Source organism: Lytechinus pictus, chromosome 1, assembly GCF_037042905.1.
Source record: "Lytechinus pictus isolate F3 Inbred chromosome 1, Lp3.0, whole genome shotgun sequence".
Classification (NCBI taxonomy): domain Eukaryota; kingdom Metazoa; phylum Echinodermata; class Echinoidea; order Temnopleuroida; family Toxopneustidae; genus Lytechinus; species Lytechinus pictus.
Window position 1 is genome coordinate 14,912,386 of NC_087245.1, and position 20,635 is coordinate 14,933,020.

Below are 20,635 nucleotides of genomic sequence, written 5' to 3' on the forward strand. Positions count from 1 at the left end.
ATAAATGACTTCCATTTTAATATAAATATTTTTAGTTGAACTTGTTATAGAGTAGTTAACTATGAATGAAGTCCCCCGTTTCCCCTTTCTCAAAAGAAATTTCTGTTGTTCATCATTCTAAAATTCAAATTATATTTTCTTCAACAAAATGTGCATAGCAATTTTAAATATCAAAATATGTTTTTAAAAATGACATTATACACAAAGCATTCCAATCAATTTTGCTTTATATTTTCATGAATGATTTAGTCTCATTCGGTAATAGACATTTTGCCCCCCCCCCAAAAAAAAAAAATGTAGTTCAATATACAATTAAATTTGGTGTTCCTGCCAAAGTCTGAAGTTTTTCTGTTTTATCATAGAAAACTGGGGACCTAGAATTAAAGTAACCCATTGCTTGTAGAAATTCAATCATCACTCAGAAACTTGTTACAATAATATATTTACAATTTTTTAAATCCTATTGACTCCAGGAGCCTGTTTCATAATGAGTTGTTACCATTGTAACTTGGCTTTTTAGTGGTAATATCACTAAGGGGGTGTTGCAAGAAAATATTTGCAATCAATTGCAAATATTCTGTTGCAATTTTACAATTGAATGATCAATATTAGCTGTAGCAAATCAGATTACACTCCTTTTTTCAAAAAGAAGATTAGCAATCAGTTTGCAAATTTGTAATTAAGTGCATGACATATGATTGATTTAGGGACTGAAATTATACTTGCAATTGATCGCAAGTTTCTTGCAAGGCCCCATTAGTCTGTAAGTTTAAAAGTTGTTTATGAATCATATTTTCATTTAACAAAGTGCAAAATAATGTATACAATTAGACCATCTGGCCATTAGAATTATTGAGAATTAGACTAATTGGGTATTAGTAGACCAAGTGAAGTGTGGATTGAATTGGTAGTAGACCAAATGACTTTAGCCCATGTGGTTTTAGATGTACCATGTAGACCAAATGCTTGTAAACCATTAAAGGTAATCCTGGGCCCCGTTTCATGAAACTTTATATAATGACAAATTTGCAATAATAGTTAACAAGCTTCTGACTGGCTGATAGTGAATAGAAATTGTGCATTTGTCATTATAACAAGTCTTTATGAAATGCGACATTCTTCACATTTATCATGGGGGTTTTGTGCTCACACACTAAGGTTAATATTAAAAGTTGAATGCCTGAGGAATATCTACCAAAAAAAAAGGTTTCGTCATAAATGTAGGTATTGTTAGTTTCTAATCCCAAACGTCCCATCCACAATAAGAAGATCTTATATGAATACATCAAATCACTTTATCAATATTTTTCTTCAACTAAATGCAACTTTGTAATTTCTTAAATAATCCCCCCCCCCTAAAGAGTATTCAGGGTGTTAAATACCATTCTAAATTTGCAATATATGATTTATGAATCAGATACCTAATTGGGAATTAAAGAGGCTGTCTTATATACCATAAAGGTCAATGGTGCAACCAGTTAGGAATAGTAAACTTCAAACAATTGCACAAAAATCACCCCTAAAAATACATCATTTCTGGTAATATCTTTTCAGCATATCAATGAATTACAACAGACTTATATACTAAACCATGTGTGGTTGAAAATTTTGAAACCATAAGAGTTCATGCTTATTTCATTTTGAGAATGATATGACTGGCCCTTATACACACTCACCATTCTTTCAGTGTCAGTCTGTCTACCAAAACCTTCCCACTATATGCAAGCAATGCAGGTGGACAAAAAAGGGAGAGAGGAATGCAGAAAGCACCACAAAGTCCATAAGCATTAAAAGTGTAATACAAAAGTTTGTATGATACTTTTGAACCAATCACCGTAATAGTCAACAAAAAAGAATTGTTTCATGACAAATTAAAAGAATATAAGCACAGGCTACTAAGAAAACCTGATTAGTTTGCATGGGAAAGCGATTTCTGCAGAGAAAGCACAATGAGTGACATAATTGTTATAGATAAAAGTTTGAATTATGATTTTGAAATACATTACAAGAAAATGAAAAAATAATTTTATATAACCTGTGGATCATTCGGAATTATAGACACGACTATATACCAATGGGAGAAAGTTATGTGATAGGAACGTACAGAAAATGCTTTAGAAATTGTATACTGATACAATGTTTTATGCAGCAGTATGCCCCATTTAAATTGAATTAATATATCTGTTAACATTTTTTGTGAGTCTTGACTAAGATCCAGCACTTTCCTGCGGCCTATGATAGTTCATTAACTGCTGGTTGTCATCCTTATTGGGCTTATAAAGCATTGAAATTATCTACCTCCGCTCATGAAGATATGATAAATTAATTATGACTTCTCATACAGGCACGGATCCAGTAGGCATGTGCACCCCCTCCCCTCCCTGTAGCCCATATCCCCCTGTTTATGACATGTCCCCCGTTTTGAAAGTGAGAGCCATTTATCTTTCAGGGAACGAAAGCAATATTTTTGAGCTAGTCAGATTTTTTTAGGGGAAAGGAGGCTTTTTATGTGCCCCCCCCCCCCCCACATTTACGAATTCATGAACAATGTTAACCCATCAGTCTCAACATTGAATGTACAGTCAATGTCTCATATAAATTTTATTATATCCTACAACCTCGAACGAATAATATACCCGCTATACTTCCTCAAATCCTGGTATATTTGTATAATGTAATTGGAGATGTCGTGCCTGTCTATATCATTGAAAGAAAAGGGTTAAAAATGACGTCCCGATTTTTGGCAAAGTATCATAACTCGGCATGTGGTCGCCATTGCATTCAAATAATAAAAGAAATAGACGGGGATGAATAGAATTATTGAGGCATAGTCAAATTCGGACCGAAAAATATCATTCATTTCCAATGTTTATTTTGTCTGACAGACATTACATCAAACTCATGTATGAAATTAAACCGCTTCTCACGCAGAGAAACATATACATATACTACCCGGGTATATCATCTGAAAAGTATGGTTCCAAAGCTGATAGATTTAGTAGTCAAGGCAATTTATTATTTCAAGTTGGTGCCTCGATGATGTTCACTATATTTTTCTTCTAAAATCGGGGGAGAAAGGGGATACGTCCGGGGCAAGCGGAGAAAATCGTCAATTTATCCACCAATAATAAGAGCGAGCAACTCCCGTTTCACATATAAACAATATTGTTGCCAAAAGAAATGAACAAGAAGGAACAAAAAATTGTAATGCCTTTTACTCTAATGATCGCGGCGATATAATTAGTTCAGATGTATGTTAATTTTCAAAGGGGAAATTACTATTTATTCAAGATATATCTTTTTCGTTCGTTCTTCAAATATAATGTTTCTCCAACAAATTATGAATTGGACTGAAAGATATTCTAACGTCAATTATCATATCCCCGGGGCCGTGGCAGGTACTCGGGCAGGTACTCAGATTTGGTTCTGATGAGGGCGTGCCACCAAAGACACAAAAATCCAAACCATTTTCAGGGATCAATTCAGCGGGAAAAGGTATTACCTGTAATGAAAAAAAGTTTTTCTGTGCACTTTAGCGACGGAATGGACGAAACTGTCAAGTTCAAACATTAACATTAAAAAATCACACTCGATGTTTAATGCTTAGGGAATCTTTAATTGTCCGATAACCACATCCTTTGTTCAGAACTTATGGCGAAAAGGTCACCCGCCGAAACAACAGACTCCCGTATATCACGCAGGGTGAGCAGGGGCGGAAATCTCTCCCAAAAGGTAGGGGGGACACAGGGGCGGATCCAGCCTTCGCCAATAAGGGGTGGGCGGAAATTTGTTTCAGCCATATTTTCCCCGATCGGCAGCTCGAAGATGATTTTTGTTTGTTTCTTTGAAGGGGTAGTCCTCATTAGTCACTTCTTAGCTTTATTCTTATAAATTAATATATAATATCATAATCCTTATTTATATGGTGCGAGCGCGAAGCGCGAGCTAATTTTTTGGGAAATTTTATGTATTTTTTCCTAAAATTTGATTATTCTGGGCAATGTTTGTTATCCTGAAAAAATGTGTATGCAACTTAATAATTACTACAAACGCAAAGCGCGAGCAGAAATGAACTGATGGAAAAGATACCTGTTAAAGACTGCGTGCAGTTAGCATTTAACAATCAAATATTTTCGAGCGCGAGCTGATTTTTTTTGACATTTTCACCTAAAGAATGGAAATTCTAAGCACTTTTTGTAACTCAAGCAGAATAGGCATATACGTCAACAATTAATGCGAGCGCGAAGCGCGAGCGGAAAATTTCGAGATTTAGTACTATAATATTTACTGAACGAGACACTCTATTCATGTTTTGTAAATCCTGAAAAGGATGAGTATTAAGAATGCGAGCGCAAAGCGCGAGCAGAACAATTTTATATACGTTTTGAACTGGTACCAGTTGAAAAGGTACCTGTGAAGGACTGCTTGCACTTAGCCATGAAGGCGTTACATATTTCAGCAATGAGCGCGAAGCGCGAGCTGAAAATTTTTGAACTTTCTAAAGAAAGAATGGACAATTTTAATCAGTTTTTGTAATCGTGAACAGGATAGGAATATCATTTGACGATTGATGCGAGCGCAAAGCGCGAGCTGAAAAAAATTCGAGATTTAGCCCTAAAAATGGGCCACTCTGTTCATGTTTTGTAAATCATCAAAAGGATGGGTAATATGGGGTCTTCCTACATTAAGAATGCGATCACAAAGCGCGAGCAGAAAAATTTTGATATTGTGATCTGAAACTGGATAATGATTTGAATTAGAGAACAAGTTGAGTATCTGAATAAACATGCGCGAGCGTGTTTCATATTTAGACCTAGAATCTAGGCATTCTAAATACAACTTTAATCATGAAAATCATGAAACTTTGATATTCCGATCTGAAAAAAGAGTCAATTTCAGCTTTATATTTCAAGCACTTTGTATAAAAATTGTAAGGTGGATATGGATCGCACTTAAAAAAGAGCTGATATTATTATTACTTTGAGTTTTGACATAGGACCGGGACATCCTTACGACATGTCATCATATGAAAATGATGACTATCCTCCTATTCCTCTTGCTAAGCGCGAGATGAAACAAAAGGGACAATTTCATTATTAAATTAATATCATATTGATCATAATGAGGGCGCGAAATCTGATGATATCATGGCATAAAAACTGGACATTTCACTTTTGTGATTATAAATAGGATGCATCAGTTAATATATTTCTAACCATTAATGCGAGCACAAATCGCGAGCTGAAATTTTTGATAAACTGTAATGAAAAGGGGATTTTAAGTAGTTTGTTGTATAATCAATATTGAAACATTTATATAACTCGCCAATCAAAATGCGAGCGTGCAGCGCGCTAGCTGATACGTCTTGACAATCAGACCTGAAAAGGGATATTTTGAAAACTTTATTAAATACACGAAAATAATAGGTACCTGATAAATCAAAATTTGCGAGCGCGCAGCGCAAGCAGCAAATGTTAACATTCAGACCATAAAACTGACATTTTTACAAAGCACTTTTTAAAAACCAATTTGTAAATTACACAAAATAATGAATGTTCGATTTCCGAGGTGAAATATGTTTTGTATATTGACTTCCAAACATGATATTCGAACTCCATATTGAACAAGATATGTTAATCACATAACAGGCAATGCGAGCGCGAAGCTTGAGCGAAAATTTTATATGGTGGCACGAAATATTCTTTTTATTTTCCAAGTCTTCCCCTCATCTTATTTTAAGCACTCGTCGTCCTTCTCTTCTTTTTCTCCTCTCTTTTCCCTCTTTTTCCTTCTTTCTTTCCCTTTTTTCTTTTTTTGCTCCGCCAAGAGGGGGGGGGGGGGGCTTCGGCCCCCGGATTCGCCTATGGGGACAAGGGGCGGGAAAATTTGACAAGCAAAAAAAAGGTTATCATCGCCAAAGTAAGGTCATCTTGTCCCAAAATACATGTTTTATTTCGATTTAGAATGATGTATTTCTTACCATCATAAAAGACCAAAATAGTAGGGGGGACATTTGATATTGTGTCCCCCCTACTATTTTGAGTAGGGGGGACACGTCCCCCCTGTCCCCCCTGGGATTTCCGCCCATGAGGGTGAGTATTGCCCCCGTCCCAGGTCAAATCTTAGGGAATCGTGAAAGGACTGGTATAATTTGCGCCGCCCCCGCCCCCACCCCCCTGCCGTACACCCTAACATACGGTCGGCAAAATCATCCAGATATGTATACTATCCATATTTACTTTTGGTGACGATGACGAGAGAGATGATGACAGCAGCGACGACGATTAGAAGGATCATGAGAAATGAAATGATGAAGATCATATTTCTTCGGAACCTTTGCTTCTTTTTAATGACAGCCATGCCTGCGTCGAGGTCAGGATCGACTGGCATTGAAATCTGGGCTTCACCCTCGCCGTCGACCTGGAAAAAAAAGAGGAAAACTGGTACTGCTACTTCGTAATATATATATTTTTGTGGGGAGATCATCTAAATTATGTAATTACTAAAGTGAGTCAATTTCACTGTTGATTTTAATTTAACTACCGCAGTACTTGCGAAAAGGGGTTTGGTTTACTTTCCAAAATACATGCATGGTTAACAAAATAATTTCCAGTTTTTAAACACAATTTTTTTTCTTTAACCACTCCCCCCCCCCCCCTCCTCGGCTCTCTTTCTTAAGGTGAACGCAAGAAATAATATCTCGTTACTATATAACGATGACTATGGAAAATTTTCCAATTCATGAAAATCCAAAGTTATCATAAGACTTATTACCTCCATTTATCAAGGTGATTCTATGGAGAAACGTGGTATGATTTCTCTCTCTGAAAATCTATTGAATCAAAAGTCATATTGTAAAAGATACTACCCCTCCCTTCATTCCAGTGGGGCTAAGCCTGAAAAAATGAGGATGGGTAGCTGGCAAATGGGCCTTCCAAGTTTACTTTATGGAATCACCTCGGTAACCTTAAATATTTGACAGTACTTTAACCGTGCGTATCAACCCTGCCCCCTCTATCTAAATCACACTCCGTTGCCGTCTCCCTTTTAGGGTTCTCAGCTTTTCAAGAAAAACTAATTCCCTGATAATTTATTTAAACCCATTCCCAGTTTTGCGTGTTTTCTAAGTTGTTGCAGTGAATTACATGTAATTTCAGTATAAAAACAATAATGTAAAACTAATTAATACTATTACACTGGCATGTAATGGCCTCCCTTCTCCCCATACAGCCATCCTTTCCTCACCTTCCACAGAAAGAGGCTGATTTAAGGCAAACCTATCATTAAATTACAACAAAGACGCAACTTTGATATGCAACAAAATATAACAGAGTCTGACTGACTACCGTGCTTTCGACTTTTGGGCCGATGAAAATCCCCTGACTTTTCCCTCATTTGAAGCATTTTCTCCTGATTTGATGTTTTTTTTAATCAAATTCCCTGATTTTTCCCTGACAGGAAAAAAAAGTAAAATAGTTTTCCCTGATGGGCTGGGAACCTTGCCTTTAAATAAAAATCATACCTCTCCAGGAACCATTGTCGGTTGACCATCTATACTCCTGACGCGAGTCAGAATGATCCCTGAGCCACCTGAGCTGTTGGGTCTGGTGACGACACCATCATTCTCATTCTTCGTCGAGGACGTCGTCGTCTCGTCAACCTCGGAACTATGCTCTGTTTTCCGTATAAGCAGTATCCCATCGTCATCTTTCTTTTCCGTCCCTGCATATTTCGGACGTGGTGTCGCCGGGATTTCAAGACTTGCATCAAGTCGTGTATGGGTCCTTATTGTTTTCGAATTAGGTCCTGGCCCTTGAGTCAAGTCTAATTTCTTCGCGATGGACGACCCTGGCAAAGGTGCTTGCCGTTTCGATAGTGGTTGAGGTGAAACTGTTCGGGATCGACCATCGCTTGTACTTTCAGACGGATTAAGAATTACATCTGATGTTCTTAATGGTGTTGATGAATGAATACTGGCTTTGTTTTCAGAAATGCATCCCAAAGCATTTTCCGTTCTGTCATCTTCTGAATGTCGATGATCCAACTCGGCGTAAATAGGATCTCGACCCTGTCCAACAGTTTTGCCATTCGTCAAACCAATGCGACTTGCCGTCCCTGGAGAAACCATGGAGGATGCCGACGACAACGATTGACCTGTGGCTGGGGTTGATGACGGCGAGTCAACGTCCTCCTCCTCTTCTTCCACAAAGTTAGCGGCTGGAATCCTAGCATAGGGGCGTGTCTGTATACTACTGTGTCCCTGAGCGGGTAATGCTGATAATGGTGGGGGTCGAGGGGCGTTGAGCTCTTTTTCTGAGGCTGGGACCAGTGCCGGTTGTTGAAGACCTGGGGTTTCGGCATAGATGTGTAGCCTACGATTATATTCATCGTCGGGTAAATTGCGGTCCCTCATCTATATAAAATAAAAAAAGAAAACAAAACTTTATACTATTAATATGTCTATGTATATTTTTTTCCATTTGATATTTCTTTTCAATTTTTGTTCACTTCTGCTCAGAACTTAAACTATCGCGCAAGTAATGTAAATCATACAATATGCCCAAGTATTAATACAATTTGCCAGGGCTCTAGGATACACTCTGTGAGCCTCGCAAAAAAAAATATATGCCTACAAACAATCGAAATTGAGACACGAGGTCCTTGTGGTTCAGAAACAGAAACACATTTCGGATAAAAGGCGATAAAATAGTCTAAAAATAATATTGAACAATACTAATACTGAACAACCTTTTTTTTTCATATTAATAAGTTAGTTCTCTATTTAAAACATTCGTTGTGCTTACATACATACACTTTGGTAAAATGAATAGTATATCATGCATATGCCTATTTTCATAGATGAAAGGAGTATGTGTGTGTGTGTATTTGAGTTTTTGTCAGACGTGTATCAATCAGATATGATTATTTACGTCTGGGACCGACCTTTTAACGTCACCATCCGAAAGACGTGACCAGGGCTCGAACCTCGAACCTCTGCATCAATTTGTAACTTCCCCACAGCTTGGATTACAGGCGCACGCCACAACGCCCAGTTGTACATCTTCTCATCTTATCTATATCAAACCATATCATAACCTTGTTATATTACTGGGTAGACGATGCGGAGTACCACTTCAATGACAAATATCGATCGACAGTTATTTCAGTAACCCAAAATCGATATGGTGATATTTCGAAAAGGCTAACACTTCGAAATAATCAGTTTAATTTGTATCGTTTGCGACATTTTAGAGGATGACCACATTTCCAATGTTAGCATGCTTAGATGTAACTTTGATAAGATCATGAAGAAACTGGGGTACACACGCCGAGATAGAGTTGTAAGACAGGGGTGTGAGAAGGGGGTGAAAGAAGGGATATACAAATGAGTGATTGGAAAACAAGACTGAAGAAGAGGAGTGTCGTTGATCTAGTTCCCTTATGAGCACAATCTAAATTTGCTGTTTTAAAGGGACACCATGATCATATATGAGACCAAGTTAATTGAAAGAATCAATATAGTAACCACATTAACGTATTATTATAGATTTTCATGGGCCACTTCGGATAAACATGTCCTTTACTTTTGATAAACTCACAATATGAACCTGACTTTGTGAAAATATTTACATAAAGTACCATTGTCGTAATGATAACAATGTTGGTATCTCATATACAATAACAACAATTAATCATGACAATTTATACATTGTAGTATGAAAACGAGTTCGGGTCATTATGAATTACGTCACACAGGAAGAATTATTTAAAAAAAGAACATGTGCGTGAAAGTTTATTGTCATATATATTCATTTTCAGTGAAACTTTGGTAAATATGATGGTTACATTCGTAAAACATCATTGATCTCCAAAAAAATGCGCATTATATCTATGCAAGGCTTTTGGCCTTTTGCTATTGGATAATTAGGCTCACGGCAAAGGTAATGACCGCTAGAAATAAAATATGAAGTATTGTTCATATTTTCATTGTCATATTTTCAATTGTTATCCGTTGCCTTTGTACAATATCAAGCTGATTGTCGATCTTTCTAGATATCAGTCATTTTTTACTCATGAAATGTTACTTAAAGAAAAGGGACAGGTTTATCAACTTTGGAAAACAATTATATAGGTCTAAGTTGGTTATTGGAACCACTACAAACAAACTTTTGACTTTTCTATTTTATTTGGAGTACTCATTTTAATCGCGATATGACAGTTTAATTCACAGAACAACCATGGTACCATTAATTATACCCCCCCCCCCTCTTCGGGTCCCCTAAAAGGGAACAGTCAAGTGAGTCATTTCTATTACGATGACCATTGAATTGATGTGTGTGCCACTGACTGTGACCAGGTACAATAAACGATTCTATAGGCTAAAGGTCTGATTTCTTTTACAATGACGATTTTATGGACAATTACTTACCAAGCATATCGTCATTGTGATTTTGTTGAGTTCCGAAACACAAGTAAATGTTATGACATTTGAAATTTTCCCCAAACATGCACAAGAGATGTGTATAAAAGAGGGTCCATGATGTCACTCATTCACTGTTTCTTTGCATTTTAGTGTTTGAATTATACAATATTTCATTTTTGAATATCTGACAATAATAAGACTCTTCATCAATTAACAATAGATTACAATCGCAATTCCATAATAGTAAGATATAAAACTTTGTGTAACATTGTAATGAGGAGAAAATAAAAATATTCCAAATTCGATAAAGCAAAATGCAAAATAAATAGTGGGTGGGTGATATTATCAGTTGCATACCGACAAGGATGTGCATATAAATTTTTTGTGAAATTAAGCCCCAAATTAAAATTTAATAACTTTTTCAATTGAGGTCCTATTTCGATAAAAATGTTCATTATTAAACTGGTATGTTTTTTTCTCCCTCTCACTCTCTTTAATTATCTCATCCTTTTGCTGGGTGAACTTTTCCCTTACAAATAAAGCTTTTTAACAATGTTAGTGGATGCATTGACAGTATTTTAATATTTTGGACATACTCTAACATCACCCAAAATGTCCAAGGGCAGATATTGGATTTACCAGGAGAGAGATGCACTTTGAAAAATGACAATAAAAAAAGAAAAGATTGGGAAGACGCTATGTACAGTGTATAAGCAGATCTGAAAGCACGAGAGTTCGTCATTATCGTCACTTCTTTTCCACCACCACCACCGCCATCATCATCAGTTGCCATCGTCGTCACCGCCACAATCATTATCATCATAAGTTATCATCTCCACCATGACCCCATGACTACTACAATTATCATTGTCAACGTCCGTCACCATTTTTGTCGCTATGCCATCGCAATATCATTATCTTCATTTTGCCAACCATCACCCACGATGATGACCACCTCTATCATCATCATCATCACCACCATAATCACCATCACCATCATCATCGCCACCATCACATGCACCACCATCATCTTCAACATCGTCGTCGTCATCATCACCATCAGCAGCAGCAGAGTGTCATCACCGTCACCCTCATCTTTCGTAACCACCACAACAATTCATTAACAACATGATTGATGCAGATCGATGTAGTCCATAATCGTAGAGCAAAACATAATGCCGGAATTGGCACATCACGCTCATAATTATTTACAGAACTGTAATTTTCGATTGATGTGTGACAGAATAGACAATGGCAATATTGTGTTAACATTACGTAATATGTCTTCACTCGTTGATTCATCTTGTTTTCGCTATCTGAATCAAAATAATTAAATCATTATAATACGATTATGGACTACATCTGCTTAATAAACCTCTTGTTAAACTCTCGGAAGACTGGTAGAAACAGTGATTTCAACGAAGTAAAGTATGTTCAGATATTTTCATGATTATAACATTACGTTAAAAACACTGACATGGAGAAGATGGCATCAACCCTCTGTGTATTATGAAACGGTATGATGAAAAAATACCATATTTGTTAAACATAAACAAAAAGGCGTTACTTACCTTGCATCGTGTATTGAATCTAGATCTTTGAAAAATAGGCGTGTTCTATCTCGTATTCTACTTTGTAAAGTAACAGAATTGGCCACAGAATTATGTGCTCTTACACCAGGCTCCTGGAATATATTATGGAATTTCTCGACGCCTTGAGCTCTATTATCATGCTAACTACGCGGGCATCTTTTTTATGTCTTTCCGAAGGAGCATTGTTAAAACCCTGAACTCAAGGAGAACAATGGCGTAAATCTCTCTGCAAATATGAATTTTCTTGTAGATCAAGAAAGCGGTTATAACAATACCAGCCTTTGCACAGGACGCATGTAGTGGCCGGTGGCAGTATGAATGGGAGTGTCGGCGACCGTCTGCCCAAGTGAGTAAAATGAAAGAAAGTATGGATGAATGCCTCCGAAGAACAAAATCGATTTGAATAAACTCAGGGCGGTGTGTTGTTCCCAAAGTCCTCCAAATTTAGAACCACAACTGACGGGTTTTTTTTTTTGCTGTCTATTCCAATCACTTTCGTGAATGGGTTTTGGTGTTTAAAGATATATCGTCCGTTAGGTATTACGTAACGACGTACCATCTCCTATTGTTATGGTGAAGAGTTGGTGGTAAGGCTAAAGGTAGGTCATGAAGGAGCTCGATCGTACTGAATCGTAGGTATACCGATGCCTCGAGGTAAATGGAAACATCGGGAATGGTTGTTAATGACCTTTGAATAAAACATTCCTTTCTTCAGGATAACTCGAAGGTCTCGATGCTCTGATTAAAGGTCAAGTCCACCCCAGAAATATGTTGATCTGAATCAATAGAGAACATCAAACGAGCATAACACTGAAAATTTCATCAAAATCGGATGTAAAATGATGAAGTTATTACCTTTTAAAGTTTCGTTTATTTTTCACCAAATAGTTCTATGCACAACTCATTGATATTCAAATGAGAGAGTCGATGAGGTATCTCACTCACTATTTCTATTGATATGCAGTCTTGTAAAGAGCTCACAACTTTCTGTTGCAAGCGGCAAAGATCGTTCAAAGATTAAAAAATAATAACTACAACCTACTCATCTCGACCCTCAATATTTTTTTCTGCGAGATTGCGTTTCTGTTGTGACAGACTTTAACAGCCCAGAGAGACAATGATGAACTTTTAAAGAAGTTTCAAATCAATTCAGTTTCAATTTAATGCTTCTTTCAATTCCAATTAAAAGGCAATGTAGAGTAGGCCGGCCCTTTAAATCAGAGTAACAATGATAAGGCAAGCAAGTGCAAGATGGAACGATAGAATAAACAGAGCCCCCTAGCTGCCTCCATATGACAATAAAAAGACACAATATTACTAGAATTGAAATAAAGCATGCAAACAACTTAATGAACGTTTATGTCAGACATGGATAGGCACAAAATAGGCAAATAATTTTTTTTCTCTCCCCCTCTCCTTTTCTCACTCTCTGTCTCTGATTATTATTTATTATTTTGGTATTAAAAATGAATATCACAAATTATGTCAAAGTACCCAGTATTATTAACCTATACAAAATAAGCAATAACAACAGAACAAATTACATAATAGTTTTATAGATACAAACGTGGGATTGTATTGATTATAATGATAAAAAATAAAAACTAATAGAGTGCGCATAATCGGGTAATATTATTTTGATTGCTCTTTTATTAACGTGCATCCATCTCTATTAAACATTATAAATGGTTCAAGTCCATCCGAAACAACTACAAGTTAATTCAATTAGATAGAAACAAATAAAACGATTACAACGCAGAAAACCGGATGTGAAATACGAAAGATATGATTTATTCCCTATGAAGTTTCGCTTAACATGAACAGGTGCATGAGAGAGTCGATGTCACACTATCACTGTTTCTTTTTGTATTTTATTAACCCTTACTGTACATTTATCGGGCTATTTTGTGAAGAGAATACCCCGTGAAGTCAGGGCTGAAGATGGATACAGAATATTGTAATTTTTACAGATTTGAAAATAATAAAGCTCTTCATTTCAACCGCAATAACAATTCCACACGTTAAAGGAGAAACATACACAGTTCACAAATATTTCATATTGCATACAATCCAGGATGTGATTATGTAGTACGCAAAACTTTAATGTAATAATTTTCTTATTTTACATCCGATTTTGATGATACTTTCTGTTATATGTTTGTTTTATTTCCTCAATCTTTTCACATTTTTGTTTTGCTGTCTAATAGCTCATTGTACATTCTTTTTTTGGGGAATAGTTTCAACTATTAAATAATGCGAGCGCAAAGCGCGAGCTGAAAATTATTGACATTCCGACCTAAAAATTGACGTTCTAAGCACTTTTTGTAACCATGAAGAGGATAGGAAAATAATTAAACAATAATTGATTCGAGCGCGAAGCGTGAGTAGAGAAATTGAGATTTCAGCCCTAAAAGCGGGACATTCTATTCACGTTTTGTAAATCATGAAAAAAGAATTGGTAATTTGGTATCTCCCTATTAATAATGCGAGCGCGAAGCACCAGCAGAAGTTCTTTACTTATATTCTGATCTGAAAGTGAATAATTTAAGCACGTTTCAAATAAAGAACAAGCCATGCGTATCTCAATATAAAAGCGTGCGCGTGTTTTAGAGTCAGACAGAATCTGTGCATTCGGCAAACATTTTTTAAATCATGAAAATCAATAATGCGAGCACGAAGCGCGAGCTGAAAATATTTGATATTCCGACCTGAAAAGGGTCAATTTAAACACTATTCGAGCACTGTGAAGGAAAATTGTGAAGTAGATGTGGATCACTCTTGATAAAATTATGCGAGCGCGAAACTCGATTATTTTGACCTAGGGCCGGGACATTCAATGGAATGTCATCATTATATAACCATCTTTCTATTCCTCTTTCTAAGCGTGAGACACTAGCGTACCTAGGGGGGGGGGGGGCAGACTGCCCCCTGACGAGTCACGACCCATGCAAGGGACATATCCCTGCCCCCCTGACGAGTCTTGAAGACCTTAATTTGTGGTTGAAGACCTTTTTTTTTTTTTTTTTTTTTTTTTTGCTTGTCAATTTTTTTGGCGGACGAGATCCTTTATTTGTAGTTGAAGACCTTTTTTTTTTTTTTTGGCTTGTCAATTTTTTTGGCGGACGAATTTGCCCCCCCCCCCTGTGGAAAATTCTAGGAACGCCACTGGCGTGAGATGAAACTTGTCGATTCTCCATTCTGAAAAGGGAACAAGTTAGTTATTAGGAATTCATGAAAATCTTATTATCTTATTTATTAATCTAATAAGCCAATAATGAGAGCTGAAAATTGACATTTTAAGCACCTTTGTAATTATGAATAGGATGCATGGGTTAATATATTTTTAACAATTAATGCGAGCGCAAATCGCGAGCCGAAATTTTCGATAAACTGTCATAAAAAAGGGATTTTAAGCACTTCGTTAAAGAATTACCACAAAGATATACATAATAACTCTCAAATTAAAATGCGAGCGCACAGCGCTAGCTCATACTAAACCTATGTTTTGACAATCAGACACCTGAAAATATTTTGAAAACTTTATGGAAAGACAATTGGTACCTGGCAAATCAAATAAATGCGAGCGCACAGTGCAAGTTGAAAATGTTGATATTTAAACCATGAAACGACAATTTTACATAGCACTTAAAAAAATAGATTTGTACATAAAACTAATTATGAAAGCTCGATGTCCGAGCTGAAATATGTTTTGTATATTGACTTCAAAAATATTTTTTTAAGCTGTATATCAGCCCATTGAGCAAGATCTCATCGAACAGGCAATTCGAGAACGAAACGCGAGCGAAAACTTTATGTAGTAACACGAAATATTTTTTCCCGCTAATAGCTAGGGGGAGGGGGCCTAGCCCTCGCTCCCTGGATCCGCCTATGTAGTAATAGAATCATTGATGTACTTTTGTACCTAATGACTTTTTCCATTGTAATGAGTTTTTAGTTATTGATTCTACTTTCTGTTTCTTGTTATGTTAATCAAGAAAATAAAAAAACATTAGTGAAAAATTTTACATTAAAGGAGAATGAAACTCTTGGAGCAAGTTAGCTTTTGTGAAAGCAGAAAAATCAAAGAATAAGATCAACAACAGTTTGAGTAAAATAGGACTAGCAATAGAAGAGTTATGAGCATTTGAATGTCGAGATCACTAATGCTATGGAGATCCTCCTATTGGCAATGCGACCAAGATCTATGGTGTAACAGATGAACAACTCTCCCTTTTTGGACACTGAAAATATATAGACGGGTCAATATATGGTTTGACCCGGAACAAATTGCAACAAATAATTTTTCAACTGTTTCTGGTAGTATTTGACCTCAGGAATAACATACTAAAAATCTACCAAAATCCGCATACGGGAAAGTAGTTATTTTCAAGATGGCGTCCAAGATGGCCGCCATTCACTGAAAATTGATATAACTCAGTCATTATTCACCCGAAAATCCTAATTCGGTTCATATTCCATGGTCGAGTGGGTAAAAGAATTTATTGATACGAGTCAGAGTGAATATTAGCGCTCCGGGGTACCAGGAAAATCCAAGATGGCGCCCAAAATGGCTGCCGTATGCTAAAAAATCCACAATTCATCTATTACTTTCTTAGGTGGCTTTATTTTGGTTTCTATTCAATGGTTTGAATGGTGAAGTAGTACATCGGGACAAGTTACAAGGACAGCCAGTGGTTTGGTGCGTCCAAAAATCCAAGACGGCTTCCAAAAATTGAGTTTAATATGGCTGTCAATACTTAAAATGGACATAGCTCATATCATATCCACTTGGGAGATATGATTTTGGTGTCTAGACCATGGTTTAAATGGTCAAATAATACATTGGAACAAGTTACAAGGACAGTCAGTGGTCCGGTATGTTCAAAAATCCAACATGGCTCCCAAAAATGGAAAAGAAAATTCTCCTGCTACTAAAAAAAAAAACCCAACATAGTTTGTTCAATATCCGGGAATATGATTTTCGTGTCTATACCATGGTTAAATGGGTCAAATAATTCATTGGGATAAGTTACAAGGACGATGGGTGGTGAAGTATGTCCAAAAGTCCACGGTGGCTTAAAAAATAGTATGAATTAGCCACTGGTATTTAAAAATGGACAAAGTTCATGTAATATCCGTCAAGGGCATATGATTTTGATGTGTATACCATGGTTTTAAAAGTCAGAGAATTAGTAACAAGGACAGCCAGTGGCCCAGTATCTCGAAAATTCAAGATGGCTTCCAATAAACGGAGTCTAAAATGACTGCTGTTTCTTTGAAAATGGACATAGTTCATTCAAAATCCACCAAGGAGATGTGATTTCGGTGTCAACACTATGGTTTCATGGTTAAAATAAGACGTTTGCACCGGTTACATTGATATGTAGTTGTCCAGTTTTCCTAAAAATCCAAGAGGATTTTCAAAAAAGGCATCTTAAACGACTAATATCACTCAATAATGGTCCGAGTTCTACAATTTCTTTCTGTAAGAAATAATGTTGGTGTCTAAATTGTGGTATGATGGGTCAAATAATACATTCGGACAAGTAACAAAGATGGTTAGTATTACATTTTGTCAAAAAAAAATCCAAAGGGGATTCTGAAATTTCATCAAAATGGGTACTGTTACCAACTCATGAAACAATATGAAAACTAAATGTAGACACCAAGATTATTTCTCACAGGTCTATAATGTTTGAACTATGTCCATTTTTAAGTAACAGCACTCACTTTTGAACCAATTTTTTGAAGCCAACTTGGATTTTAAGGCAAAACGGATAACTGCATATCATGGTATCCAGTCCCAAAGTATTTTTGACCCTTGAAACCTTAATGTAGACACCAAAATACTATCCCCAAGTAACAAAAGTCATTTAAAACCCCAATTTTTAAAGCCATCTTCGATTCTTGGACACACCTGACACCTGACTGTCCTTTCAACTTAACCCAATATATTACTTGACCCTTTAAACTCTAGTGTATACACCAAAATCATACCTTCAATGTGTATTTCTAATAAACTATGTATACTTTCAAGTAACGACTGTCAATTTACACCCCATTTTTGAAGTCACCTTGGATTTTTTAAACATACAGACAACTGATCTTGTAACTTACCCTGGTGTATTACCTGACCCTTTAAACCATGGTTTACACACCAAACTCATATTCTCCAGACAGATATTGAACAAACTATGTCATTTTATAAGTAACATCAGACTTTTTACTCCTTTTTTGGAAGCCATCTTGGAATTTCTGACATACTAGTCTACTGACTGTCATTGTAACTTGTCCTTATATATTATTTGACCCTTGAAACCATATTTTAGGCACCGAAATCATATCTCACAGGCGAGTATAAAATGAGCTACATGTATGCCACTCTTTATGTATCAGCAGCCATTTTAGAATCAATTTTCGGAAGCCATATTGGATTTTTGGTCATACCAGACCACTGAATGTCCTTAAAACCTGCCCTAATGTATCATTTTGACCCTTGAAACCAGTGGTTTAGACGCCAAAATCGCATCTCCCAGGCTGATATGAAATAAACTATGTCCACTTTCAGTAACAGCAGTCAATGTAGAATCAATTTTTGGAAGCCAACATAGATTATTTGAAATGCCAGGCCTCTGCCTGTCCTTGTAACTAGTCCAAATGTATTAATTGACCCTTGAAACCAGTTGTTTAGACACCAAAATCACATCTCCGAGGCCGATATGAAATGAGCTATGTCAGCAACTTATTTTTAAGATCAATTTTTGGAAGCCATCTTCGATTTTTGGACATACCAGACCACTGACTGTCCTGGTAACTTATCCTAATATATTATTCGACCCTTAAAACCCGTAGTTTAGACATCAAATTCACATCTCCCAGGCCAAAATGATGTCCACTTTAAGTATTAGCAGCCATTTCAGAATCAATTTTTGGAATCCATCGCGGATTTTTGCACATACCAGGCCACTGACTTTCCTTGTAACTTGCCCCAATGTATTATTTCACCCATTTAACCATGGTATAGACACAATCATATTTCTGGATATTGAGCTAACTATGTCGGTTATTTTTTAAATAGCAACAACAATTTTAGACTCCATTTTTGGAAGCCATCTTGGATTTTTTAACATAATATGGACCACTGACTGTCCTTGTCACTTGACCCAATGTCTTATTTGACCATTGAAAACATGGTCAAGACACCAAAATCATTATGTCCCAGGTGGATATGAAATTAACTAGGTCCATTTTAATTATCAACAGTCATTTTAAATTCCATTTTTGGAAGCCGTTTTAGATTTTTGGACACCATCTTAGATTTTTGGACACACCAGATCAATGGTGTCTTTGTAACTTGTTCCTATGTACTACTTCACCCTTAAAACCAATGAATAAAAACCAAATTATTACCACATAGATGAATTGTGGATTTTCAGCCTACGGCAACCATTTTGGGCGCCATCTTGGATTTGCCAGGTACACTGGAGGGTTTATAATTCACTCTAGCTTGTATCAAAAAAATTTTACCCCCTAGACCATGGAATATGAATCGAAATAGGATTCTAGGGTGGATAAAGAGTCATTTTCAGTGAATGGCGGCCATCTTGGACGCCATCTTGAAAATAACCACTTTCCCGGATGCGGATTTTGGTAGATTTTTAGTATGTTATTTCTGAGGTCAAATAGTACAAAAAGCCATTGAAAAATCATTTGTTGCAATTAGTTCCGGGTAGGGGTATTTTTGGTCGTAAATTGACCCGTCTAATACCCCAAAACATCTCTTTTTGCTCATTCTAATCATATGACAAACGATTCATCAATGATATAATTTTGTGAAACCTCTGTACTTGTCCTCTCATAAAGAGAACACCTCACCTTGTGACAGACTCTATAAAAGTGAGAATATAAGTGAAATAAGTACTAAAGTAATGAGGGAGTTGTACGTGTGTGACATCACAGATCTTGGTCGCATTGCCAATTGGAGGATCTACATGGCATTAGTGATCTCAATGTTCAAATGCTCATAACTTTCTTATTATTCATTCAATCTTCCTAAAACTTTCAACAATACGTTTCTTTGATTTTTCTCTTTGATATGGATTCAGCTGGTTTCAAGGGTTTCATTTTCCTTTAAAAGATATGTGTAAACAATTAATGATTAAATTTCATCATGCATTCTTAAAAATCGTTTCCTTTTTAGGTTTTATTAAAAAGAGGTATAAAAAAATTAACACATTGATGAGCTGGCTATTTTCAGTGAAAAATAATAATTTCAACAATTTTCTAATGAATTAAAAAAACAGTTTGCTAACTTAAATAAATAATTAATTCTACTCATTATTGATATAATTACAGTTATTGTTCATTTACATGTATTTTTACTAAGACAATATTTAATTAGACAAATGATTCAAAATGATTTGATGCACGTTTTTTAAGCAATCTTCAGTGTCACATGAAAACGTGTCATTGTGCAAAATACAGAGGTCAATTGGCGAAATCACCCTCACAACAGCCCAAACCGCCACTATAAAATTTCTAAAATCGCCAAGATCCGCCACAGACAATACCTCCCCCCCCCCCCAAAAAAAAAAAAAAAAACGGAATAAAAATATTATTC

The 20,635-nt window shown here is 36.2% G+C and overlaps 1 protein-coding gene across 2 annotated transcripts in view; it reads right to left on the reverse strand.

Moving 5' to 3' along the window:
* The window catches only part of LOC129258039 (uncharacterized), an 18,652-nt gene extending 6,134 nt beyond the window's left edge, over positions 1–12,518 (reverse strand). Inside the window, exons 1-4 of one of the 2 annotated variants that reach the window (XM_054896497.2) lie at positions 11,995–12,382; positions 7,523–8,413; positions 6,240–6,420; positions 1,677–1,715 (exon numbers count right to left, since the gene is read on the reverse strand). In XM_054896497.2, the coding sequence (XP_054752472.2) occupies positions 1,699–1,715; positions 6,240–6,420; positions 7,523–8,413 (1,089 nt within the window). In that variant the 5' untranslated portion in view covers positions 11,995–12,382 and the 3' untranslated portion in view covers positions 1,677–1,698. Of the gene's footprint in view, positions 1–1,676; positions 1,716–6,239; positions 6,421–7,522; positions 8,414–11,994 lie in introns of both variants that reach the window. The other variant, XM_054896501.2, reaches the window with a different exon arrangement.
* Between the last annotated feature and the right edge of the window lie 8,117 nt (positions 12,519–20,635).